We start from the raw sequence: 27,714 nt of genomic DNA, 5'->3' as shown, positions 1-27,714 counted from the left end.
TCTTTTACTCCATGTTGTTATTTTATTGAAAAATATGACTGTTCAAAATGGAGAAGAAAACCTTCCATGAGATCCAGCAAGTGGAAACCATGATTACAGAGATGAGGACACACATTACATGGCCCAAAGTGGCTGACAGACAGACAGACAGACAAGTACAGTACTTGAGATGGTGAAAATGCAAAGTCAATATAATCGTAATACTGAATTAGGTAGTGAGACAGGCAGATCATCTGCAACACGCTCCTGTGCTGAACCAGCTTTCACATGTATGGGGCCACAGGTGTATGCATATGGTCCGTTATAAATTCCGATAGCCAGACTATAACATCTGTTGATATGACAGTGCATACATTGCTTGTAGGTGTGTACAGGAGTGGAGTGTGGGTGGAGGTTGCAAGTACATATCAAATACACAAATTTATGCCCATACATGAATAACCTAGGCACAGACACTTTCACTGGCATATGAGCAGGTGTAAATTTGTGGTCCTGCAAGGTAGGAATGATTTCTGCTGATTACACTACTATTTCATAAAAATATATAGGCACCTATTGCTTTTATTTAAAGGGGGTACCTATAATCACCCCCTTACAAAATTACCCCTCTAAATGCTCCATCTTCTGGCCTACACTAAAGGTGTTCACATTTTCTTGGAGTGTGGGTGACAACCCTTACAAAAAGCTACAGGAATGATCACAGCAAACTCTCAGTACATTTTACACTTACAGAACCCAACTGGTTTCGTGGCCAGTCATGTTCTGATTTATAAATATCATGTACTTTCACAGAACTCAGATCTTATCTATTTAGGTCAACTGATACAAAACCACATAGATCTACAGTGGTTACTATCTCCTGGCCACAGACTGAAGCCCTCCCTCCCAGCTGACAACGAGGAATAAGAAACCTTTCCTCACAGACTGGTCTGTCCTCTCTTGATTTAAGATTAACACTGCCATATTGCAGCACCGTGGTAAAATCCCTTTCAGAAGGTTTCCAATGTCAAGTGTCATTATAAAGAAACTGATTCAAATTATCAGCTAGAAGAGAAGGACCAGATAGAAAAATGCGATTTTCTAAAAGGAGTGAAATGACTTCAACCCATGAAATTATATACATACGTGTATATATACATATATGTTAGAAAAAGGATCAAGTGCGCAAGAGTCACATAGAAATTCAATTTAAGAGTAAAGGGTGTTTATCTGTGCAGAGATTTGGTCAATGGGCAAATACATAAAAAATCTGCTTATTTTCCCCCATTACTATCTGCAATTCCAATTGTTGAAGGCATCTCTGTACAATATATCGTGATTCTACAGTTTCCAGCCTGAGATTACATTGTTAAAAAGAATCAACCGAGGGAAGACAAAGTTATTTCTGAGGGTCCAGGAACATAATCCAGCCTTCAATTTTACAAAATTCAAATGAAGACATCTCTTCATCTGGACATCGTCGTGAATCGGGCTACTTTGAACAGCTCAGTCGCTGTACGGCTTCTTTAGAGCGGGATTCATTTCATTCCCTTTCTCCTTCATGCTGTAGAGAGGATCCACAAGTTTGTTGTGAACATGCATCAAACCTAAACATATGAAAAAAAAATAAAAAGAGGAAAAATAAGTAGAGCTTGGTGGCAGCAGGCTCTACTGTGTAAGCTCAGGTCTCCTATGAAGCAAGGAATGAAAGGTGGGGGGGGGGGGGGGGGGGGGAGAAGGAACAAAAGCAGCAAGGTGCAGATGTAGAAGCGATGGGCTCAAACCCCAGCGACACTGGGATGGAAGGAAAGAAGGATTTTTTTTTTTTTTTTTTTAAGAGGGACTGGCTAATGGAGGGGACCCCTAATGACGTGCAGTAACCACAATCTAAACTATTTTGGTTGTAGCATAGAGAGGCTGTATTATCAAGAATCCATCAATGGGACTGATGAAATGCAGTAGGTTCCAGCCCACTCCGACCCTAGAACAACAAGAATTTCAGCAAACCAGGGACAACGGGAGGGAGCAAATCAGACAAGACTTCATTACTTAATTTTAACAGTATATATGCACAGTGGCTTGTGAATATAAATTCCCCAGTCAGGGAGCTAATGTACACAGAGAATAGCCTTGGATTTCTGGATTGGGTCTAACATGATTCTGGCCAGTAATAATAACAAAACGGACCTGTCCCGGTCAGAACCTAACAGCAAAAACAGTAGGCATCACCCTAATGAATGAGCTTAGAGAAGGGCTGATCTCCTGAAAAATATAAATCAAAACAAAACATTGAAGTTGCTGCTGCAGTAATCAGAAGGTTCTTGTAAGAAGTACTTTGAATAGAACAAGCGGGTTCATTGGAGCGGAGCGGAGTACAGCACAGAGAGCTGTTCCTTACAAGGAGTGTTCTTTCGCCTATAAGGAATAGTTTTTGATTAATGTCTGGAATTGCAAGACATCCTTGTCAATAACCAGAGTGCAAATGCAGCACCCACGTGTTAATGACTCAGGGGCCAATACTCAAAAGTTCCCACTTAAAACCGTGTGCGTTTAGATCCACAGTACAAGTTATCAATTTTGAAATAGCGAGCGATGCTCAAAGAAAATCACATGCAAATGAGATTCACGTAAATTCAGCAAGCAGCTCGGTAGGGAAAACGCCTAGCATATGCGCAGAACAATCTCTTGGTAAGTGTTCATGTTCTGTGCAAGCCCAGGAATCCCACTGTTGTATTCTCTCCTTTCCCCTGCAGTACTTGCTGGCTCCACTTTCCCCCTTGTCTCGTTTCCCCTGCAGTGCTCCGATGCTGGCTCCACCTTCCTCCTGCAGCTTAACTTGCCTTCCCTCAGGCTGCCTCCAATGATTTTGCTTGGGAATCTCCTCCTTGCTGAAAGTTCCTCCAGCTGACATCATAGGGGCTTCCTCCAGCCGATTGGCTGTCTGCTTGTTTCTCTACCCCTCTAAGCTATTCTCTGCTTTTGGGCAGGTTTTTGCAATTGAAAAATGCAAGCAGAGTGCTCCTCCCAGAAGTCACCCTCACACGACAGCTCCAGACCTGCCGGAAAATTTTAGCCCTCCTTTCTGTGCATTGCACAGAAACGTCTGTGTATCGCACAGAATGCTCATTTTAATTCTAATGAGCTCACTGTAATTCGTTTGCACTGGATTATTGCTAGCAGCTACAGCAAACGGTTAAAGCAATACAGAAACCTTTTGTGCATTAGACGCTAACAAATGTTTGCTTTAGACTGGCTCCAACCAGTCTAAAGAAAACGTTGCAAGCACAGTAAGCTTTGTGCGTCGGGCCCTCAGTGTGTAGTATTAGCTGTACTCGGCCAGTTTTCCTGCCAGACACACCTTACTGAAACAAATTCCACTACATTTTACAGTGGCTAGAGACATGGCCTCCTGTGCTTGAAACATTAACCTTCCTCTTCAACTGATTAGAGACTTTAAGCTACTGAGGTGATTTATTCATAGATGAACATTTTGCAACAGACAAGAGCATTATACAAACCACCTCACTGCACTAAGGGAGCAGCAGTGAATTTTATTAGGATGGTTCATACAAGGGCACTCCACTGCGTACCTTTAAAATATTTAACTGTTTTAACTCTCAGCTCCAGTGTGGCATCCTCATCACAAACAAAGACTGTGCTTGGATGCTGCTGGAAAGCAGAAACTGTCCACATGTGGTTCACACCTTCCTCGATTGCTTTGTACAAGGCAAATGCCTTGTGGGCTCCTGTGATGAGAATCATGACCTACACAGCAAGAGAACGATGTCAAAACTACAGTAAAAGCTAAATGTATTTAAGGAAACAGATATAGGATCCGATATTCAAAATGATTTAAACAGCCAGGAGCCTCTCCTAGCCACTTAAAATCGCCTGTCTAGGGCTAACCAGGGATTTTCACCAGCACTTAACTGGATAGTGCCACTGCTTTTCAGAATGTGGGCTGGATACCTGTTTTCTGGTGTATTTGAATTAGGTGTTTTATTTTTTTCTTATGGTATTCTTGTATTCTGTTTGTAATATAAAGAGTTATAACTTCAATTAAACAAACAAACAAAAAAGAACTGGATAGTGCCGCTGAAAATGCCCAGTTAGCACTCAAACCGAAACCAGCTATTTTGGGGACATTCCTGGAGTGGAGTCAGCACTTAATCAGTTAAGATAACCGCATAAATAGGATCACATAAAACATTTTTATGCAGTTCTTCAGAGCTGGTTAAGTGCCAAATATCACATTTAACTGGCTACATTTTAGCTGGATCCCTATACACAGAAATTCAATGCCAGAGCCCAATGTGGCCTGGCACTGAATTACCAGGTTTAACGCCGGCAGCAGTCAGCAAACACTGATCATCGCCAGCTGAATATTGGACCCATATATAGTTTGTAATCATGTCTGATATGCTAACTGAAGAGGAACATTCATTGGAAAGAGTTCATGCCCCTGAAGCAACAAGCAGAGTGAAACAAAAGCCTCCATCGGGCATTGGATGTGTAAAAATGCTAAGTGTTCTGTAACATTTAAGTTTGGTTTTGGACTTTAGTTTTACATTTTTTACAACGGATGCACTGAGTAATGACTTAGAATCGACCAATGAAAGACATATGCCTTCTTTAAATAAGGATCAGATATTTAGAACGGGTGTCCCAAGCAGACCGGACTTATTTTATTTCTAGCACTTGATATACTGCAAGTAATCCCTGAGATGACTATGCGGTTTACAATATCTATTACAGGTACTTTGCCCTGTCCCTGGGCTCATAATCAAAGTTATATATTGTACCTGGGGCAACGGAGGGCTAAGTGACTTGCCCAGGGTCAAACGGAGCTGCAGAGGGAACTGAACCCAGTTCCCCAGGATCTGAAACCATTGCTGATCGTCAGGCAGCAGCGGGAATCAAACCTGGTTCCCCAGGTCCACAACCCCTGCACTAACCATTAGGCCACTCTTCCCTCCCACTTGGGGCTGACAACCAGTATTTCAGTTGGAAGTACCGAGAAAAAGCTACTTGGGACCCTTTTACTAAACCATATTAAGCACTAACGTGCTTTTAACTTGGAGAAAAAAAGGTTTACTGCAAAAAACGCACTACAGCATTTTGCAGTAATTTGCCCGTCAACACACACTAATTGTGCACTATTGTTTTTTCCCAGGGGGAGGGGGGTGTCCCAGGCAGGAAATGGGTATGGAAGTGTTAACCAACTAGCGCATTCGCATTAGCACCAACTAACTGGCTAACATGGAGTTAATGCGGGAGTACTTACCACCTGCTACACAGGAAGCAGTAAAGTGTTTCTGTGTTAATTTGTTTGCAAGTCTCAAGCACTAATGGCACTTGTGACAGGTAGTGCATGGGTGGTCCCATGTGCTGTCACAGCCACCCATGTCATGCCCAGATCTCACTCACTCCTGTGTTAGGCAGCTAATGCAGGATTTTTAAAGCAAAGACTGCCTTTTTAGCACAGTAGACAGCAGCGTGGGCCTGCACTGCTGTATACCAGCTATAGAGAATCCACAAAGCGTGTGCCCACTTTTTTGTTTGTTTTACCAGCTGAAAATACCACATAAGCTGCTTAACACAGCTTAGAAAAAGGGACCCTACATGTCCTCACAGTCCCTCACACATGACAGAAAATAATGTAAAAACTGTAAATATCATCAAATTTGAAATGTTGGCCAACATTTGAACTTAAAACAGCATTTGACATTGTGATGTTAGGGACAGATTTTTCTAAAGGAAAAAAAATGATAGCCTGTACTTGAACTTTCTTGGTAATGTGTTGGTTGAAATCTGACCCTAATCTGCTTTTCACAGGACAGACATTTCATTTTCTGCACAATACAGTTCCAGCCTCATGTGAAAGTAAATGATTACTTTCCGTCTAAGAACTGTGACATGGCTTATTAACAGGATAATTCCACCCAGCTGATCCACAGACCACACCCACACTTCATTCAGAGATGAGAGTCAAGATCAAATCATCATCACAGAGGGCGTGTCCCCATGGTTAGAGGAATGACCTGGCAGACAGGTGACCAAGGTTCAAAGTTTCTTGTAAAGTGCCTTGGCACAGGGAGCTGTGAAATATCAAAACTCATAATAAAATAAAATCTCCTTTTTTTTCTTCTCACTTTCACCAAAGGATTGCCTTCAGAAAAACAATCAAACCAGTATGTAAACAACAGTAATTCATGCAATTGGTTTTACAAATCAAAGGGTGCATGGTGTAGGGCAAGACCCTGCTAAATCTTTCCCCTACCTCCCTAGCATCCATGACGGTACCCACGCCAACAGTCAATGCCATTGTAGGAACTTTGGAGAGAATGCCATCGAAAAATCTGGCGTTGGCCAGGATAGTGTCCATGGCCAATGTTTTCACCCTGGTTCTGGACACCAGGCTGGATCCTGGTTCATTGAAGGCAATGTGACCATCGGGACCAATGCCTGCAGGGAAGGGAATTGAAGGCAAGTCAGCACAGAGTGATGTGGCACAAGAAATGAGAAGATAACTAACAGACCAGGAAACACACAGACAGAGGAGGAAGAGGATATAGGCTACGATACTGAAATATAACATTTCTTACTGTATCAATGCAACTTCCAAAGTTCTAACAAATATACTAGTCTGGAAGGAAACCAGATTCTTTGTAACATATGGTGTCTCTTACTGGGATAACATAAATTATCCAAATGGCGATTAATGTACTTGAGCTTTCAACATCATATAGGTCCCTTCACCGTACCTAAGGTGGCACGTCTCATTCATTGGAAACTCTGTATACATTACAACTGTGTATCGGAAAAGCATTGGGATCATGACCCTCAGAGAACTGTGGAAAACAAAGAGATTATGATCACCTGGGACATCCACATACCGACTGATAAAAAGCTGGATGCAAGAAAACCAGATATAGTGGTGAAAGAGAAAAAATCATAAAGTTACAGAATTCCTTACCGCAGAACAATTTAGGGATAAGTGATTTTATTAGTGGCTAGACCCTGGTCTGGGAGAGCATCCAGCTGATAGGGTATGATACATACCTGTAGCAGTTGTTCTCCGAGGACAGCAGGCTGATTGTTCTCACGACTGGGTGACGTCCGCGGCAGCCCCCACCAACCGGAAAAAAGCTTCGCGGGACGGTCGGCACGCAGGGCACGCCCACCGCGCATGCGCGGCCGTCTTCCCGCCCGTGCGCGACCGCTCCCGCCAGTTGAATAACTAGCAAAAGATGAAACACACAACTCCAAAGGGGAGGAGGGAGGGTAGGTGAGAACAATCAGCCTGCTGTCCTCGGAGAACAACTGCTACAGGTATGTATCATACCCTTTCTCCGAGGACAAGCAGGCTGCTTGTTCTCACGACTGGGGTATCCCTAGCTCTCAGGCTCACTCAAAACAAGAACCCAGGTCAATTGAACCTCGCAACGGCGAGTTTACAACAGAAATTGACCTACGAAGAACAACTAACTGAGAGTGCAGCCTGACCAGAATAAATTCGGGTCCTGGAGGGTGGAGTTGGATTTACACCCCAAACAGATTCTGCAGCACCGACTGCCCGAACCGACTGTCGCGTCGGGTATCCTGCTGGAGGCAGTAATGTGATGTGAATGTGTGGACAGATGACCACGTCGCAGCCTTGCAAATCTCTTCAATAGTGGCTGACATCAAGTGGGCCACTGACGCTGCCATGGCTCTAACACTATGAGCCGTGACATGACCCTCAAGAGTCAGCCCAGCCTGGGCGTAAGTGAAGGAAATGCAATCTGCTAGCCAATTGGAGATGGTGCGTTTCCCGACAGCGACCCCTAGCCTGTTAGGGTCGAAAGAAACAAACAATTGGGCGGACTGTCTGTGGGGCTGTGTCCGCTCCAAGTAGAAGGCCAATGCTCTCTTGCAGTCCAATGTGTGCAACTGACGTTCAGCAGGGCGGGTATGCGGCCTGGGGAAGAATGTTGGCAAGACAATTGACTGGTTAAGATGGAACTCCGACACCACCTTCGGCAGGAACTTTGGGTGGGTGCGGAGCACTACTCTGTTGTGATGAAATTTGGTATATGGAGCATGAGCTACTAGGGCTTGAAGCTCACTGACCCTACGAGCTGAAGTAACTGCCACCAAGAAAATGACCTTCCAGGTCAAGTACTTCAGATGGCAGGTATTCAGTGGCTCAAAAGGAGGTTTCATCAGCTGGGTGAGGACGACGTTGAGATCCCATGACACTGTAGGAGGCTTGATAGGGGGCTTTGACAAAAGCAAGCCTCTCATGAATCGAACGACCAAAGGCTCTCCAGAGATGGCTTTACCTTCCACACGATAATGGTAAGCACTAATCGCACTGAGGTGATTCCTTACTGAGTTGGTCTTGAGGCCAGACTCTGATAAGTGTAGAAGGTATTCAAGCAGGTTCTGTGCAGGGCAAGAACGAGGTTCTAGGGCCTTGCTCTCACACCAAATGACAAACCTCCTCCACTTGAAAAAGTAACTCTTCTTAGTGGAATCCTTCCTAGAGGCAAGCAAGACCCGGGAGACACCCTCAGACAGACCCAACGCAGCGAAGTCTACGCCCTCAACATCCAGGCCGTGAGAGCCAGGGATTGAAGGTTGGGGTGCAGCAACGCTCCGTCGTTCTGCGAAATGAGAGTCGGAAAACACTCCAATCTCCACGGTTCTTCGGAGGACAACTCCAGAAGAAGAGGGAACCAGATCTGACGGGGCCAAAAGGGCGCTATCAGAATCATGGTGCCGCGGTCTTGCTTGAGCTTCAGTAAGGTCTTCCCCACCAAAGGTATGGGAGGATAAGCATACAGGAGGCCGGTCCCCCAATGAAGGAGAAAGGCATCTGACGCTAGCCTGCCGTGCGTCTGAAGTCTGGAACAGAACAGAGGCAGCTTGTGGTTGGTCTGAGAGGCGAAAAGATCCACCGAGGGGGTGCCCCACTCTCGGAAGATCTTGCGTACCACTCTGGAATGGAGCGACCACTCGTGCGGTTGCATGACTCTGCTCAGTCTGTCGGCCAGACTGTTGTTTACGCCTGCCAGGTATGTGGCTTGGAGAAGCATGCTGTGCTGGCATGCCCAGCGCCACATCCCGACGGCTTCCTGACACAGGGGGCGAGATCCGGTGCCCCCCTGCTTGTTGACGTAAAACATTGCAACCTGATTGTCTGTCCGAATTTGGATAATTTGGTAGGACAGCCGATCTCTGAAAGCCTTCAGTGCGTTCCAGATCGCTCGGAGCTCCAGGAGGTTGATCTGCAGATCCTTTTCCTGGAGGGACCACATACCCTGGGTGTGCAGCCCATCGACATGAGCTCCCCACCCCAGGCGAGAGGCATCCGTCGTCAGCACTTTCGTGGGCTGTGGAATTTGAAATGGACGTCCCAGTGTCAAATTGGTCCGAATGGTCCACCAGAGCAGTGAAGTGCGGCAGCTGGTGGAGAGGCGGATGACATCTTCTAGATTCCCGGTGGCTTGGAACCACTGGGAAGCTAGGGTCCATTGAGCAGATCTCATGTGAAGACGAGCCATGGGAGTCACATGAACTGTGGAGGCCATATGACCCAGAAGTCTCAACGTCTGCCGAGCTGTGATCTGCTGGGACGCTCTGGTCTGCGAAGCCAGGGCCAGGAGATTGGCGGCCCTCGCTTCGGGAAGAAAGGCCCGAGCCGTCTGGGTATTCAGCAGCGCTCCTATGAATTCCAGAGACTGGGACGGTTGGAGATGGGACTTTGGGTAATTTATCACAAACCCCAGCAGCTCCAGAAGTTGAATAGTGCACTGCATGGACCGGAGGGCTCCTGCCTCCGAGGTGTTCTTGACCAGCCAATCGTCGAGATATGGGAACACGTGCACTCCCAGCTTGCGTAGGTAGGCCGCTACCACCACGAGGCACTTGGTAAACACTCGTGGGGCAGAGGCGAGCCCAAATGGCAGCACACAATACTGAAAGTGGCGTGCGCCCAGGCGGAATCTGAGATACTGTCTGTGAGCTGGCAGTATCGGTATGTGAGTATATGCGTCCTTTAAATCCAGGGAACATAGCCAATCGTTTTTCTGAAATCATTGGCAGAAGGGTGCCCAAGGAAAGCATCCTGAACTTTTCTTTGACCAGGAATTTGTTCAGGCCTCTCAGGTCTAGGATGGGACGCATCCCCCCTGTTTTCTTTCCACAAGGAAGTACCTGGAATAGAAATCCCTGCCCTTCCTGCCCGGGTGGTACGGGCTCGACCGCATTGGCGCTGAGAAGGGCGGAGAGTTCCTCTGCAAGTACCTGCTTGTGATGGGAGCTGAAAGACTGAGCTCCCGGAGGACAATTTGGAGGCAGGGAGGCCAAATTCAGGGCGTATCCGCACCGCACTATTTGGAGAACCCACTGGTCGGAGGTTATGAGAGGCCACCTTTGGTGAAAAAATTTTAACCTCCCTCCGACCGGCAGATCGTCCGGTACGGACACTTGTAGGGCGGCTATGTTCCCGTGGATCCAGTCAAAAGCCCGTCCCCGGCTTTTGCTGTGGAGGCGCAGGGGGCTGCTTAGGCGCACGCTGTTGACGGGAACGAGCGCGCTGGGGCTGTCCCTGTGCCTGACGAGGCCTTCGGGCCGGCTGGTTGTACCTACGCTTTGCAAAAGAATAGGGTGCAGCCTGCCGTGCCCGGGAAAAAACGCCCACCAGTGGGGGCGGATGCTGAAGGCGCCCGGTGGGAGAGCTTGTCGAGAGCGGTTTCCCGCTGATGCAGTTGGTCCACCATCTGCTCGACCTTCTCACCGAAAATGTTATCCCCCCGGCAAGGGACGTCGGCCAGTCTCTGCTGGGTGCGGTTGTCCAGGTCAGAGGCGCGCAGCCATGAGAGCCTGCGCATCACTATACCTTGGGCCGCAGCACGAGATGCCACGTCACAGGTGTCAAAAATACCCCTGAACAGGAACTTTCTGCATGCCTTCAGCTGCCTGACCACCTCCTGATAAGGCCTGGACTGCTCCGGCGGGAGCTTCTCGACCAGGTCCGCCAGCTGTTGCACATTGGTCCGCATGTGGATGCTCATATAGAGCAGGTATGACTGGATGCGGGTCACGAGCATGGAGGATTGGTAGGCCTTCCTCCCAAACGAGTCCAGAGTGCGAGACTCCCGCCCCGGGGGCGCCGAGGCGGTATCCCTCGAACTCCGTGCCCTCTTGAGAGCAGAATCCACGACCGCTGAGTCATGGGGCAATTGGGGCCGCATGAGCTCTGGGTCGGAGTGGATCCTGTACTGGGACTCTGCTTTCTTGGGAATGGTGGGGTTAGTTAACGGTCTCACCCAGTTCCGGAGCAGCGTCTCCTTCAGGACATTGTGCAGCGGCACCGTGGAGGACTCTCTAGGTGGTGATGGATAGTCGAGGACCTCGAGCATCTCGGCCCTCGGCTCTTCCACAGAGACCACGGGGAAGGGAATGGTGATCGACATATCCCGCACAAAGGAGGCAAAGGAGAGGCTCTCAGGAGGTGAGAGCTTCCTCTCCGGTGAAGGCGTGGGGTCCGAGGGAAGGCCCGTAGACTCCTCTGAGGAGAAATATCTAGGGTCCTCCTCTTCCCCCCACGAGTCCTCATCCTCGGTATCGGACATTAGCTCATGTAGCTGAGTCCTGTACCGGGCCCGGCTCGACGTCGAGGCACCGAGGTCTCGGTGTCGTCGAGCGGTGGACTCCCGCGCCGGCGGGGACGGAGCTCCCTCCATCGACGTCGACGGGGACTCCACCTGCGTAGCAGTCGAGACCGGCACCGCAAGCGGCGGCGGTGTCGACAGCTCCGGCGCCGGGCTAGAGCTCGCCGGCGCCACAGTCATCGGCACAGCCTGGCGCATCAGCCCTTCCAGGATCCCCGGAAGGATGGCTCTGAGGCACTCGTCCAGGCCCGCTGCCGGGAAAGGCGGTGGGGCCGGTAAGGGTGTCGGTGCCGGAAGCTGCTGGGAGCCAGGAGACGGCACCGAGGTGCCGGAACCCCGACGCGTCGGTACCTCCACCACCGACGGGGACCTCTCCTCTCGACGATGACGCTTCGGCGTCGACTCCTCTTCAGGATGCACCGAGGGCGTCCGGTGACGACGCTTTTTGTCCTTCTTTCGATGCACGTCACCGGCGCCGGAGGGCATGGAAGAGGAGGAGGTCGATCCCCCTCGGTCTCGAGGCACCGGGTCAGACAGGGTTCGGTCCCGTGGCTCACGAGCTGAGGGAGTGACCGGGGCCGACTGCCCACGCGGCCTCTCAACCCCACTCTCACCGGCGGAACCGGCGGGCCGACGGGACCTGTTCTCCTGGGGTCGCTGCCCACTCGGGACCTTCGAGGACATCGACGGAAAAATCGCGTCGGCGAAGTCAAAGTCGTCAATGGTGGCTAAAATCACACCACGAAAAAATAAACGACCGAGCGACCACTAGGCCGCAATGTAGCGTCCCCGCTGGAAGCGAGGGAAAAGGGGAGCGCGTGCTCCACACGCGCAGTCTTTTTTTTTTTTTTTTTTTGTAAAAAGAAAAGATAATAAAAGGAAATTAAATTAAATTAACGAAGCGCGATCCGCGTATACGCGATCGCAAGAATCCGGCGGCTGAAGTAGAGAGAGCGGCAAAGCACGACTCTCTCCAGGCACGGAAAAAAAAGGAACTGGCGGGAGCGGTCGCGCACGGGCGGGAAGACGGCCGCGCATGCGCGGTGGGCGTGCCCTGCGTGCCGACCGTCCCGCGAAGCTTTTTTCCGGTTGGTGGGGGCTGCCGCGGACGTCACCCAGTCGTGAGCAGCCTGCTTGTCCTCGGAGAACGAACGTTTTCACTCTTTACACCTCTGACAGTTGATTCTGTTAAGCAGGAGCTGCGCAGATTTTCCAGAAAATATTGCAAACTGGATATTTGCCCAAACTATTTACTCAAATGTGCACCTACCTGCATCATTACTGATCTGATGCTGCATTTAAACTTCATGCTTAGTAATGGAATCTTCCCTGAAAACTATGGAAATGTACTACTCACCCCTATTCCTAGAGATGCCAAGAAAAGAAGCAATGATCTTACCAACTATCGGCCAATTGCATCAATTCCACTCTTTGTAAAATTAATGGAGAGCATGGTGAACAAACAACTCAATGGGTATCTGGACAAGTTTCACATTTTGCATGAATCACAGTCAGGATTCCGCGCACTCCATAGCACAGAAACTGTGCTTGTCACACTCCTGTCAAACTGGAAATAGCAGTAGGAAAAAGCATTATACTTTTACAATTCGACATGTCAAGTGCCTTTGACATGGTGAACCATAAAATCCTGCTACAGCTCCTTGATTACTTTGGAACCAGCGGAAATGTACTAAAATGGATAAAAGGCTTTTTAACCTCCAGAGCCTACCAAGTTAACTCCAACGCAAGTTTGTCACCTTCCTGGATAGCCGACTGTGGTGTGCCGCAGGGCTCGCCTCTTTCCCTATTACTATTCAACTTAATGCTAATTCCTCTAGCTGTAGCTCTTTCCAAACTTGGTCTCAATCCATTCATCTACGCGGATGACATCACAATCTATACTCCTTTTAGAAACGACTTAACTGAAATAGCTGACAAAATCAGACTTGGATTGCACACCGTGCGTGCTTGGGCTAACTCCTTTAAATTCAAACTCAACACAGAGAAAACTCATTGCCTTCTACTCACCTCACTCTATAACAAGTTCAAACCCTCCACCTTTACTCCTGAGCTTCTCCTACCAATCTCTGAGACTCTGAAAATTCTAGGAGTCTTACTTGATAGAAATCTAACACTGGTGGAACAAACAAACACTACCATCAAAAAGGCATTCTTCTCTCTTTGGAAAAAAAAAACGTATAAAACCTTATTTTCCTAGAGAAGTATTTCGCAATTTAGTGCACTCGCTAGTTTTAAGTCATCTTGATTACTGCAATGGAATCTATGCCAGGGTGCACAGAAATGCTTCTCAAAAAATTACAAACTGTCCAGAATACAGCTGCAAGACTGATCTATGGTAAATCGAAGTTCGACAGTTTCAGACCATTACCTGAAAAACTGCACTGGCTACCTGTCAAGGATCGTAAAACATTTAAAATTTGCACCCTGGTGCATAAAATCCTCTACGGCGAAGCTCCAGCTTATATGGATAATCTTATCAACTTAGCACCCAGGAATTCTTACAAATCTTTTCGTTCGTATTTAAATCTCCACTACCCCATATGTACCGGCCTCAAGTATAAAATCAGTTACGCATCTACCTTTCCCTATATCAGTGCTCGATTGTGGAATGGTTTACCAAAATCAGTAAAAGCTACTTACGATCAACTGACTTTCAGAATATCACTGAAGACCACCTTATTTAGAAAAGCTTACGCTAAAGTCCCGCATTGCATTAGTGACTCCTGAACTGTTATACGGATATATTGTACTCTTTTACACCTTTCTCTTTTCTTCCCCTCTGTCATTACTCACCAACTACTTCAACCTAAATATATCTTGTTTGTTACTAGATTGATGTAAGGTAAAATTATGTATCATACCTGATAATTTTCTTTCCATTAATCATAGCTGATCAATCCATAGACTGGTGGGTTGTGTCCATCTACCAGCAGGTGGAGATAGAGAGCAATCCTTTTGCCTCCCTATATGTGGTCATGTGCTGCCGGAAACTCCTCAGTATGTCGATATCCAAGCTCCATCCGCAGGACTCAGCACTTAGAGAATTACACCCACGAAGGGACACTCTGCCCAGCTCACCACCGCCGAAACGGGGGAGGGGAATTAACCCAGCTCATCCCCACACAAGTGGGGGAGGGGAATCCGTCCAGCTCATCCCCGCGGAGCGGGGGAGGGACACCACACCCGCCAATGCGGGGGGATCTGGCTTATCCTGCAACCGCAACCGCGGGAGGAGCTGACTGACCCTAACACCGCCGAAGCGGGAGGGGTACAAAACTGCCCTAGGGAGCGCCGGCAGAATTTAAGTCTCAATCCAGCCCCGTAAAACGGAGGGGAGAGGAATGCAGCAGCTCACTGTAACACAAACTCGTCTCAACTCTTGAAGAATTAATTGAAAAACTTGAACACGAAGTCCTCCTGAACAGGAACTGAAGACTAAACTTGAACCTGAAATGCAACCAGAATATAAACAGTACAGATATCTGGGAGGGGCTATGGATTGATCAGCTATGATTAATGGAAAGAAAATTATCAGGTATGATACATAATTTTACCTTCCATATCATCATGCTGATCAATCCATAGACTGGTGGGATGTACCGAAGCAGTACTCACCCAGGGCGGGACATTGAAATCCCTGACCGCAACACTGAAGCTCCAAACCGGGCCTCCGCCCGAGCAGCCACAGTCAAGCGGTAATGCCTGGAGAAGGTATGGGCCGAAGCCCAAGTTGCCGCCTTGCAAATCTCTTCCAAGGAGACGGACCCAGCCTCTGCCATCGAGGCCGCCTGAGCTCTAGTGGAGTGAGCCTTTAGCTGGATAGGCGGCACCTTCCCCGCGGCCACATAAGCCGCTGCAATGGCTTCCTTGACCCATCTTGCCACTGTAGGCTTAGCAGCCTGCAGACCCTTACGAGGACCTGCAAACAGGACAAACAGATGATCCGATTTCCGGAAATCATTGGTCACTTCCAAGTATCTGATGATGACACGTCTCACATCCAGATATTTGAGAGCAGAGTATTCCTCTGGGTAGTCCTCCCTACGAAAGGAAGGGAGACAGAGCTGCTGATTCACATGGAAGCGAGAAACAATCTTGGGCAGGAAGGAAGGCACTGTGCGAATAGTCACTCCTGCCTCAGTGAACTGCAGAAAAGGCTCTCTACATGAGAGCGCCTGGAGCTCGGAAACTCTTCTGGCTGAAGTGATAGCCACCAAAAAGACTGCTTTCAACGTCAGGTCTTTCAGAGATGCCCTCGACAAGGGTTCAAAAGGCGGCTTCTGCAATGCTCTTAGCACCAGGTTGAGATTCCACGCAGGCACCACTGAGTGCAGAGGAGGGCGCAGGTGATTAACTCCCTTGAGAAAGCGCACCACATCTGGCTGCGAAGCCAGGGAAACACCCTTCAGGCGGCCCCTGAAGCAAGCCAGAGCCGCTACCTGGACTTTAAGGGAACTGAGCGACAGGCCTTTCTCCAGACCTTCTTGCAGGAACGCCAACACTGAAGAAATTGGAGCAGTGAAGGGAGAAAGTGAGCCTGATTTGATTTGCTTACTTTATTTATTTTTTGTCTATTAGATTGTAAGCTCTTTGAGCAGGGACTGTCTTTCTTCTATGTTTGTGCAGCGCTGCGTATGCCTTGTAGCGCTATAGAAATGCTAAATAGTAGTAGTAGTAGTAGTAGTAGCCTGCTTCACACCACGCTGCAAAGATACGCCAAACCCTGGCGTAAGCAGTAGAAGTAGAGCGCTTCCTCGCTCTCAGCATAGTGGCGATGACCTTGTCTGAGAAGCCCTTCTTTCTCAGACGCTGCCGCTCAATAGCCAGGCCGTAAGACCAAAGGGGGAGGGATCCTTCATCACCACGGGACCCTGATGTAACAGGCCCTGCTCCACTGGCAGCCGCAGAGGATCGTCGACTGAGAGCCTGATCAAGTCCGCATACCAGGGACGTCTGGGCCAGTCCGGACCCACCAGGATTATCCGGCCCGGATGCTTTGCCACCCAGTCTAGCACCCTGCCCAACATGGGCCAAGGCGGGAACACATAGAGAAGCTCTTGTGTCGGCCACTGTTGGAGAAGAGCATCTACTCCCAGGGATCGAGGGTCCCGTCCTCTGCTGAAAAAGCGCGGCACTTGGCAATTGGCCGATGACGCCATCAGATCTAGGCTCGGCTGGCCCCAGCGCTTCGTGATGTCCAAGTACGCCTGAGCAGATAGCTGCCACTCTCCGGGCTCCAACGTATGGCGACTGAGAAAGTCCGCCTTGACATTCATGACTCCGGCAATGTGGGCCGCTGACAGCTGTTCCAGGTTCGCTTCCGCTCACTGGCATAGATTCATGGCCTCCTTGGCTAGAGGGGCGCTCTTGGTACCTCCCTGGCGGTTGACATAGGCCACAGCCGTGGCATTGTCCGACAGGACCCGTACTGGCTTCAACGCCAGTACCGGGATGAACTCCAAAAGCGCCAACCAAATGGCTCTGAGTTCCAGGAGGTTGATAGACCACTTTGCCTCTGCAGGAGACCAGAGCCCCTGCGCTATCCTTCCCAAGCAGTGGGCTCCCCAGCCCAACAAAGAGGCGTCCGTCATGACGACAATCCACTCCGGGGTCACCAGAGGCATTCCTGCAGACAACTTGTCTGTCTGCATCCACCAGCTCAGCGCCTTGCGCACTGCTGGGTCCAAGGGAAGGCGCACAGCATAATCCTCCGACATCGGAGTCCAGCGCTGCAGCAGAGAGTGTGTGTAGTGGTCTCATATGAGCCCTGGCCCAGGGCACTACTTCCATCGTGGCCGTCATAGAGCCCAACAGCTGCACATAGTCCCAAGCCCGAAGAGGAGAGGCTACTAGGAACTGGTCCACCTGAGCCTGAAGCTTGACAATCCGATTGTCTGGCAGGAACACTCTGCCCACTTGGGTGTCGAATCGAACTCCCAGATACTCCAGGGACTGATTCGGGCGCAGCTGGCTCTTCTCCCAGTTGATGATCCACCCCAGGGAGCTCAAAAGAGCAACCACCCGGTCCACAGCTTTGCCGCACTCTGCATAAGAGGGGGCTCGGATCAACCAGTCGTCCAGATAAGGATGGACTTGTACTCCTTCCTTTCGCAGGAAGGCCGCGATGACCACCATTACTTTGGAGAAGGTCCGCGGAGCAGTAGCCAACCCGAAAGGGAGGGCTCTGAACTGGAAGTGTCGGCCCAGAACTGCAAAACGCAGAAAGCGTTGATGAGGAGGCCAGATGGGAATATGCAGGTACGCTTCCTTGATGTCCAAGGAAGCCAAGAACTCTCCTGCCTTCACTGCCGCTATAACAGAGCGGAGAGTCTCCATGCGAAAGTGCCGCACTTTCAAGGCCCGATTGACCCCTTTGAGGTCGAGGATAGGCCGGACAGAACCTCCTTTCTTTGGTACCACAAAGTAAATGGAGTAACGTCCCTTGCCAGTCTGATTTTCTGGCACCGGAACGACCGCACCCAGGCGGATCAGGTTGTCCAAGGTCTGCTGCACTGCCACAGCTTTGACCGGAGACTTGCAGGGAGAGAGTACAAACCCGTCTCTTAAGGGTCGGCAGAACTCTAACTTGTAGCCGTCTCTGATGACTTCCAGCACCCAAGCGTCTGAAGTTACTTTGGTCCACTCGCCCAGAAACGAGGACAGCCGTCCTCCAATCTGCACTGGGGCGTGGACCAAGGCCCCGTCATTGGGTACGAGACCCTGGGGAAGGACCGGAGGGAGCACCTCCGGGACGGCGGTCTCTGCGAAAGGAATGCTGCTTGGGGGAGAAGTTCCTTTTGAAGGAAGAGGGGGGCAGAGGAGCCCGACTTGCCCGGGCGGTACCGACGGGCTTCTTGAAACCGTCCTCTGGAGATACCGGGGCGAGCACTGGCCCGAGCCCTGACCTCTGGTAACCTCTTGCCCTTAGACGTGCCGAGATCGGTCACGATTTTGTCCAGCTCGACCCCAAAGAGCAGCTTGCCTTTAAAAGGCAACTTAGCCAGGCGGGACTTAGAGGTGTGGTCCGCAGATCAATGTTTCAGCCAAAGCCAGTGCCGCGCAGAGACTGTCTGAGCCATGCCTTTAGCCAAGGCTCTCAAGACATCATACAGTAGGTCTGCCAAATAAGCCAAGCCCGATTCCAGGGCCGGCCAGTCAGCCCTCAAGGAAGGATCTGAGGGGGAAGCCCGCTGCACCATCGTCAGGCACGCCCTGGCCACATAGGAGCCGCAAACTGAGGCCTGCAAACTTAAGGCAGCCGCCTCGAAGGACGACCTTAAAGACGCTTCCAATCTTCTGTCTTGGGAGTCCTTTAGGGCCGTGCCACCTTCCACCGGCAACGTCGTCTTCTTAGTCACCGCAGTGATTAAAGAATCCACGGTAGGCCAAAGAAAGGCCTCACGTTCACTTTCAGGCAAAGGATAGAGGCGGGACATAGCCCTAGCCACTTTGAGGCTCGCTTCCGGGACATCCCATTGAGCCGAAATTAAGGTGTGCATGGCATCATGCACGTGGAAGGTTCTAGGCGGGCGCTTCGTCCCCAGCATAATGGCAGAGCCAACAGGGGCTGAGGGAGAGACGTCCTCTGGCGAGGAAATCTTCAAAATGCTCATGGCCTGCAGTAACAGGTTGGGCAAATCCTCTGAGCGAAAGATCCGCGCTGCAGAGGGGTCATCCGCTCCATCCGAGCGGGAATCCGTCTCCTCCAAGGAATCCCCAAAGGACCGTTGGGAGAACTCAGATACGCTGCCCTCATCTACATCAGAAGAAACAGCGTCCTCTAAGGCCTGGGAATCCGCCCGAGGGCGTTTACTTCCGGGGGCCTCAACCCCGTTATCGGACAAGGGAGAAGGGGCAGCGTTTTGCATAAGGAAAGCCTGATGGAGCAGCAAAATAAACTCGGGGGAGAAAACCCCCAGACTGTGTATTTCAGCAGCCTGGGCCACAGCCCTAGACGCACCCTCAACCGGCGCTCGCAAGAGCGGGGGAGCAACATGCTGCACATCCAAGATGGCGTCCGGTGCGACACTCCGCGAAGGAGCCACGCGGGAAGAACGGCGCTTAACTTTAGCCGCTTTTTTGCAGTCGCCCAAATCAAGGGCGGCCATGGCATGAACGTCTCCCAGCTCAAGGGCGGCCCAAGAAGAAGCCGTCCAAGCAGAGTGGCCGGCCAAGATGGCGGAGGCGAGCAGCGGGGGATGGGCGTTTATGGCGGGAAAAACCGCCGCGCCGGAGGAAGACCCGGGACACTGACCGGCCTCCAAACTGACACCCAACAAGGGCGAAGCAGACTTTAAAACCCCCGCATCCCCGCTAGAAGCGCACACGCGGTCCGGGGAGCGATTCTTCGCGCCCTCGCCCTCCGACGCCATAGGCCACGAGGAGATCAATCAGGGAACCCCCTGCCCGCTATAAAAAGGTAAAAATTACCTGCTTCTCGCTCCGAGCTGTATCGACCTGGTGTCCCAGTGAGTAGCTGCAATAAACGTTTAAATAAACGTCGAAATAAACGCCCTTAAGGACGTCCAAAATTTTTTTTTTTTTTTTAACGGAGCCAGCGGGAAGGGGGAGAAAAGGAGGGACCTGGCGCCACCAGGTTTGCACTTGCTCAAGAAGAGCCCTCAACCCCAGGCACTCAACAAAACCTAAAAATTAGGCTTGGAGGCCTAGCCAGAGCTGCTGCTGTGTGTGACCACCACCTGCTGAGATACAGAACATACTGAGGAGTTTCCGGCGGCAGCACATGACCACATATAGGGAGGCAAAAGGATTGCTCTCTATCTCCACCTGCTGGTAGATGGACACAACCCACCAGTCTATGGATTGATCAGCATGATGATATGGAAGCCTTTTTACACTGCTGTATGCCTTTTTAAACTGATGTAAGCCACATTGAGCCTGCCCATGGGTGGGAAAATCTCTCTATATAAAAAGCAACACCAACGTTCTATGAAGCCTCCAGCCGGAAGTGTGAAGGGGGCGAGATATCCGGTTTCCCTATGAGTGTCTGCCCCGCCCTCTCTGTAACACAGTCAGTGAAGGAAAACAGCAGAGCACGAAATCAAATCGCTGGCTCTGTAACAGTGAAGGACTCAGAGGGGGGAGGGGAGAGAGGCCAGAGGGCAGGGACACACACACTCCCACATGCACACAGAAGAAAACATTGCTAGCCCCCATTTCATTTGCATCAGAAACGGGGCTTTTTTACTAGTATGGGATATAAATGCTCTAAATAAATAAAAAACACCAGAATAGCATTGATTATAGAGATGTCGGTCCCAAGCGATTACTCAGTGAATTGTGTGGAGAGATATAGAAGATCCTCAAGTAACAAAAGATGCAGTCTGGGACCAAGAAAATGTGGCAGAAACATACAGAAATATTTCTCAATGTTTTGGGTGCCGCAGGCTTGATCAAAAAGAACTTCCATGTGCACCTGGATAAAACTGCCTATCCACATTACATCTTACGAACTCCAGAAGGAAGCCCTCTTCAGCAAGCATTAGCAGTAAATTTGACAGACTGAGGTCATACTTCGCATACCCTGGCTTAGGAGTGAGGTTCATTATTGCCACCTAAAAAAGGGGCAGGTGATCTGAAGTCCAGGAGAACAAATAGCCCTGAATAATTTCTTATGATGGTCTAGTAAGAGGTTATTATAACCTCCAAAGACAGACAGACAATCTTCACCCTCATAAAATGATAGAATGGAAGAAGCTCGAACCATAATGCTATGGAAAACACCATTTTGCAGATCTCTGCAACAGACAAATATAGAGCAAGGTGCTGGGCAAAATGAGCTCTTAAAAACACACTGTGATACTGGATCTTCCCCCACTGGAATGGAAAATCATATCTGTAATAAGTAAATCTTCCATCATTCAGAGTAATTTTGGTTCAACTGCTTTTAAAATTATTCGGTTAAAATAACTTGCACCAAGTTATCAAACTGTTAAAAAAGACCCCCAATGACATTTTTTTTAAGAATGTGGACAAGCAAAGGGTTTTTAAGGGGTTCTCTGTATGCTATTGGGAATTAGCTGATTAATTGAAGGGGTGGGAGATGAGGGAATGCTAATTTATAAAATTGAGAAGTGTAGAGGGGCATAATCAAAAGGGGGCGCCCAAGTTTTCCTGAGGACGTCCTCGCAGGACGTCCCGATGAAGGGGTGGGGAAACCTGTATTATCGAAACAAGATGGGCGGCCATCTTTTGTTTTGATAATATGTTCGGGGACGCCCAAATATCAACATTTAGGTCGACCTTAGAGATAGTCATCCTTAGAGATGCTTGTCCCCGGTTTTCAGCGATAATGGAAACCGAGGACGCCCATCTCAGAAATGACCAAATCCAAGCCCTTTGGTAGTGGGAGGAGCCAGCATTCGTACTGCACTGGTCCCCCTCACATGCCAGGACACCAACCGGGCACCCTAGGGGGCACTGCAGTAGACTTCAGAAATTGCTCCCAGGTGCATAGCTCCCTTACCTTGGGTGCTGAGCCCCCCAACCCCCCCCCCCCCCAAAAAAAAAAAAAACCCATTACCCACAACTGTACAACACTACTATGGCTCTAAGGGGTGAAGGGGGGCACCTACATGTGGGTACAGTGGGTTTCTGGTGAGTTTTGAAGGGATCACATTTACCACCACAAGTGTAACAGGTAGAGGGGGGATGGGCCTGTGTCCGATTGCTTGAAGTGCACTGCACCCACTAAAACTGCTCCAGGGACCTGCATACTGCTGTCCAGGAGCTGAGTATGACATTTGAGGCTGACAAAAAATATTTTTAAAGTTTTTTTTTAGGGTGGGAGGGGGTTAGTGACCACTGGGGGAGTAAGGGGAGGTCATCCCCGATTCCCTCTGGTGGTCATCTGGTCAGTTCGGGCACCTTTTTGAGGCTTGGTCGCAAGAAAAAATGGACCAAGTAAAGTCGGCCAAGTGCTCGTCAGGGACACCCTTCTTTTTTCCATTCTTGTCCGAGGACGCCCATGTGTTAACACACCCCAGTCCCGCCGTCGCTATGCTTCCGACACGCCCCTGTGAACTTTGGTCGTCCCCGCAACGGAAAGCAGTTGAGGGCGCCAAAAATCAGCTTTCGATTATGACGATTTGGGCGACCCTGGGAGGACGCCCATCTCCTGATTTGTGTCAAAAGATGGGCGCCTTTCTCTTTCGAAAATAAGCTTGTTAATGTTGTACACTTGAGTGCACCAATAAAATTAAGTTGAAAAAATTATTTACAACAACCCCTTCTCCCCCCAAAATTATATTCTACTAAGCACAAGGCCCTACCTACAAGCTTTTGTTTTCTGCAGTGGAAATCCAGAAATAACCTCTACAATTCCAACTTTCCATATCTACAGAATATTTAAAACCACTACCAAATCCTTTAAGTTGTCTCCTATCCTCTGATAACAAGAAACACTTTTAAGACCATTTATTAGTCTTACTAAGTGCCATATGTATCCTGTGTGGTTTGACATTTGCATCTGGATTAGGCAACTTTCCAATTTCCTAGGTAGACACCTTAAAAACAATTTTAAATTAATAAAATGAATATTTATGATTACCTCCAACAAAAAGTTCTATTCCACCAGCAGCTTTAATTTTAGCTTCAAAATTGTCACATTCCACCTGCAGATCTTCTGCATTTCCATCCAGTATGTGTGCATTCTCTGCAGCGATGTCCATGTGCTTGAAAAAATTGCTCCACATGAAGGAATGATAGCTCTCTGGGTGATCCCGGGGCAGTCCTGTGGCACACAAAACACCTCTTATCTTTTGTATAAGCAAAATGAAAATTAATCTTTAAAAACACAAGTGTGCTATACAGTGCTGGGCTCTAAAAAATGTTTATGTCTGAACAGGTGTAAATTGCTTTGTGGGCCAGAAAGACAGCATGTCCAAACCACACCAGAGAATAGCCATACTGGGTCAGACAAATGGTCCATCTAGTTCAGTATTCTGCTTCCAACAGTGTGCAATCCAGGTCACAAGTGACTGGCACAAACCAAATTAGTAACAACATGCCATGCTACCAATCCCAGGACAAGTAGTGGCTTATCCCACGTCCATCTCAATAACAGACTATGGACTTTTCCTCTAGGAACTTGTCCAAACCTTTTTTAAACCCAGACACACTAACCACATCCGCCAGCAATGAGTTCCAGAGCTTAACTATTCTTTGAGTGAAAAAATATTTCCTTCTATTTGTTTTAAAAGTATTTCCATGTAATTTCATCGTGTGTACCCTGGTCTTTGTACTTTTCGAAAGAATGAAAAATCAATTCACTTCTACCTGTTCTACACCACTCAGGATTTTATAGACCTCAAATCATATCCCCCCCCCCCCCCCCCCCCCAGCCGTCTCTTTTCCAAGCTGAGGAGCCCTAACCTCTTTAGCCTTTCTTTATACTGGAAGACTTCCATCCCCTTTATCATTTTGGTCGCTCTTCTTTGAACCTTTTCTAATTCTGCTATATCTTTTTTGAGATATGATGACCAGAACTGAATGCAATACTCAAGATGAGGTCGCACCATGGAGTGATACAGAGGCACTGCTCCATGGTGCAACCTCACCTTATTATTATGTATTATTATTATTAGGATTTATTTACCACCTTTTTGAAGGAATTCACTCAAGGCGGTGTATAGTACGAATAGATCAAACATGAGTTTTGCAGGAAGAATTAAATTGGCCAGTCTACCTGAAACTTACAATCCTTTTCATATGTTCCCATGCAAGAAACAAGGGGGTAGATATTCAGGGCTCCTTTTACGAAGCGGCAGTAAGCCCAACACGGGCTTACCGCTTGCTATACAGGAAGTACCACCGGGCTACTGCAACAGCCCGGCGGTATTTCCCACCCCTATCGCACCGTCATTTCTTGCATTACAAAAATGTACCCTGAGTATTGATTGACGTTTCAGTGCATGCCATTCAAATAAAGATGCCAAAACCTGTGTATAACTTATATACAAAGCTACTTGCCTATATTAAAATACCAAATCTTCAGTGATATACCTAGCTCTTATACTATTTATATAAATTGGGGTTTAGGGGTTTTTTTTTAACCTAAGTGGTGCCGCTTGAGCGGATCAGTGTTTTTACTGCTGAGCCAATTGCACACAAATCGTCATAGGTCAATATTTTAACATTTTAACTTTCTTTAAATCAATGCCCATAACCCTCTCACTGTTATGCAGAATAGCATATAAGGTGAGGTTGCGAGCATAACTACAAATTAGAGCCAATTAATTCTACTAATCACAGATTATTGGTCGATAGGGTGAATTTGTACCTAATTAGGTGATTAAATTACACATGAAACTGATGGGTCTTCTTTTGCCTGTAAAGCACAAAACATATGTGTGCAAAATTATAGAATGAGTGTTACAGGGCAGGAGGCACTTCTGTATCTTAATCAATTTCTGACATTTCATTTGAAAACAAAATGAGAGGCAAAATGATCAAGAGTTTCAGATCCTGCGATGCCGACAGGGAACAACATCGCAGAGCTTAGAGCAGGAGGAATTAACAGGTGCAAGTTGGACACACAGAGAGTGTGCTATGATACCAATTAGAATTAATATTGAAAAAGACAGACTACTGAGATAAGAAATATCACTTGCTGTAATAAAAACTACTATTTTAACTCAGTCTAACTGCATAGAAGACTCACCTACATACTCATCCATATTGAAGGTTTTTACATACTTGAACGAAAGGTCTCCATTCTTGTGGTACTCAATCAGCTTTCGATAGCATCCTAGGGGAGTACTTCCTGAAAGTTTCAAAACAAACCTTTACTCACTAATAAATTAATACTTAGTAATGACCATCCATGAAGAGGTCAGTGGCAAATTCTGGCAAAAACACTTTCAAAAGACTGGGCAAATCTTGGTATAACAAGGCCACTAATTTCCTTTTTTTTTTTTAAAGGATGAGAGAAAATCTGGAGCCACTGCTTCTAGGTATTCAGAGTAATGGAAGCGATATAATAGAACTGGACTTTTGCACCTCGCTATGTACAAGACGGTTCCCATCTGTAGCTTTTGGATAATATATAAGGCCCTGTTTTGGTGCTTAAAGTGAGGGGTTGGTGTTTGCAGCTGAGAAGCTGAAGGGAGCTTCCTTTCTCTCCAGGACTAGCTAGCCTTGGGAAAAAAAGGCTGAGGTACCAGGGCTACCTAATCCTAACCAGAGATGGGAAATCTGAGAGATGAGCAGACCCCACGGGCTCTGGAACTGTATTCATCCTGGGGTTTAAAACAGCTTTGCTTAGAAGCAGTCTTGGGGAACCCAGCTACGGTGCATCTTTAGGATTTCAGCCAGTAGTGTTCCCAAGGAGTTAGGAAAACCTAAGAAAATGTATCCTACTGGACCGAGTCCTGTTAAACTGCATGAAGTTTATTTTGAGCCTAAACTGAGCAGGACCAAATCTTGGTGCATTCCATGCAGCTAGGGAGGGAATGAGAATATTCTGAATACATTTCTTGTGCCTTTATCCCAAGATACCGTTTTTTTGACGGGCAATTGTATTCTTGTATTTTTGAGAAAAGTGTCCCAGGCACAGGGACTTCTAGGTGGTAACTTGCCTTCATGTCTGTAAAGAGACTGTGAGAAAATAAAATATATATTACTGTAAAATTGCTTGCTATTGCATGTGTTTTTGAGGAGAATGAAGTGACTGGGTGTCTTCCCAGGGGCTCAACGACATGAGTGTAAACCTGAGTCTACATTTCTGAAGGAAATGATCCCTTTGAATCAATGTTTATGTTTATAAAAATTTGCTTTACCACCTTATTTGAACAAACAGGTTAGGGCGGTATATCAAGAGTCTAGAATGTGTCCCAGGAAGCTACCTTGTCAGGCTGCACCAGAGAAGAGGGGGTACCAATGGACTGACATATATATATATATATATATATATACACACACACACACACACTCTAAGGCCATTAAACATATGTTCTTGCACTGCAACACTTATATCCTCTGGTGGGGCCCAGTCAAATACTGTGACAAAGACTTTAAGCCCCCAGACTCAGTACTAGTTTATTGGTATAAATCAGGGGTTCTCAAGCCAGTCCTTGGGACATACCTAGCCAGTCACCTAGCCTCTATCTCTCCGAGTAGCAGTCATTTCTTGAGTCCCTGATAAGCCCCTTTCTTCACAAAACATCGCAAATCGGATTTAGACATTATATCAAAAATGTCCCTCATTATTTACTGCAGGTACCCTTTTTTATGCAATAAGATCTATTTCAAAATGCATTTGCACACTTCAGTAAATCTAGCCCAATGTGGTTTGATTTGCTTTTCTTACCCACCTGTGGGAAGTCCCAAAGTGAAGTACTTATTTGGGCCTGGATTAAACTGAATGATCCGATTCCTAATGTACTTGGCAGCCCATTCACTGGCCTGGTCATAATTTTCCAGAATTATTAGCTTCATTATGTCCTGTCCACTTTAAAAACACGTGACACCAACAGTTAATACCTAAAGACCAATAGAGTTCACATACACCAGTCTGTCCAACTTTAGTTTAAAAAAAATAAACGTAAATATCAAGAAATTGATGCATTGTGACAGGTAAAATAACAGGGTCGCATGAAATTGGGATAAGGATACAGAGCACTTCAAATTCTCCTATCATAAGGAGAAAATGGATGCTTCACTTCAGGATTCTAGCGCTGTTTTCTCATATATTGAGTTAGTTCAATAAAGAAGCAGCAAAACTTCCCTCAGATTTATACAAAACTTTACAACTACACTAGAAAGCAGCAACTTCTGCAACTAGATAAGCACTGAGATTGCAATGAACAAGCCCTGCGATACGGCACCTCTGCCCGGTCAAGCTCATACCCGAGGTCGCCCACTAACAGTCCCACAACTTTCCTTCTCCGCTGCCCCGTCCCCTGCTCCTCTCTTCCTCTACATCCCGCCTTGCCGGAAATTGCCTCAGACTCAGCGCAGCCGCAACCTTCCCGGTCTTGGATCATCCAATCTCCTTGCGCTAAACCTCCTTAACCGGGAAGTTGCGTCAGAGGAG

The 27,714-nt window shown here is 48.0% G+C and overlaps 1 protein-coding gene across 3 annotated transcripts; it reads right to left on the bottom strand.

The window, feature by feature from the left end:
- On the bottom strand, positions 1 to 27,634 carry GNPDA1 (glucosamine-6-phosphate deaminase 1). Of its 3 annotated transcripts, none has more exons than XM_030211986.1 (7): positions 27,528 to 27,634; positions 26,993 to 27,129; positions 25,342 to 25,443; positions 23,230 to 23,412; positions 6,260 to 6,444; positions 3,570 to 3,744; positions 1 to 1,586 (listed from the first exon to the last, which is right to left on the bottom strand). In XM_030211986.1, exons 2-7 carry the CDS (start codon positions 27,114 to 27,116, stop codon positions 1,486 to 1,488), a joined length of 870 nt encoding a protein of 289 aa, XP_030067846.1. In that variant the 5' UTR covers positions 27,117 to 27,129; positions 27,528 to 27,634; the 3' UTR covers positions 1 to 1,485. The 3 variants fall into 3 exon arrangements, with proteins under 3 accessions (XP_030067846.1, XP_030067845.1, XP_030067844.1); XM_030211985.1 differs by having other exon boundaries at positions 26,993 to 27,161; positions 27,528 to 27,594; XM_030211984.1 differs by having other exon boundaries at positions 27,506 to 27,571.
- Between the last annotated feature and the right edge of the window lie 80 nt (positions 27,635 to 27,714).

This window comes from Microcaecilia unicolor, chromosome 8 (genome assembly GCF_901765095.1).
Source record: "Microcaecilia unicolor chromosome 8, aMicUni1.1, whole genome shotgun sequence".
Lineage (NCBI taxonomy): Eukaryota > Metazoa > Chordata > Amphibia > Gymnophiona > Siphonopidae > Microcaecilia > Microcaecilia unicolor.
Note: the sequence above shows the minus strand (reverse complement) of the source record. Positions and strands in the feature narration are given on the sequence as shown.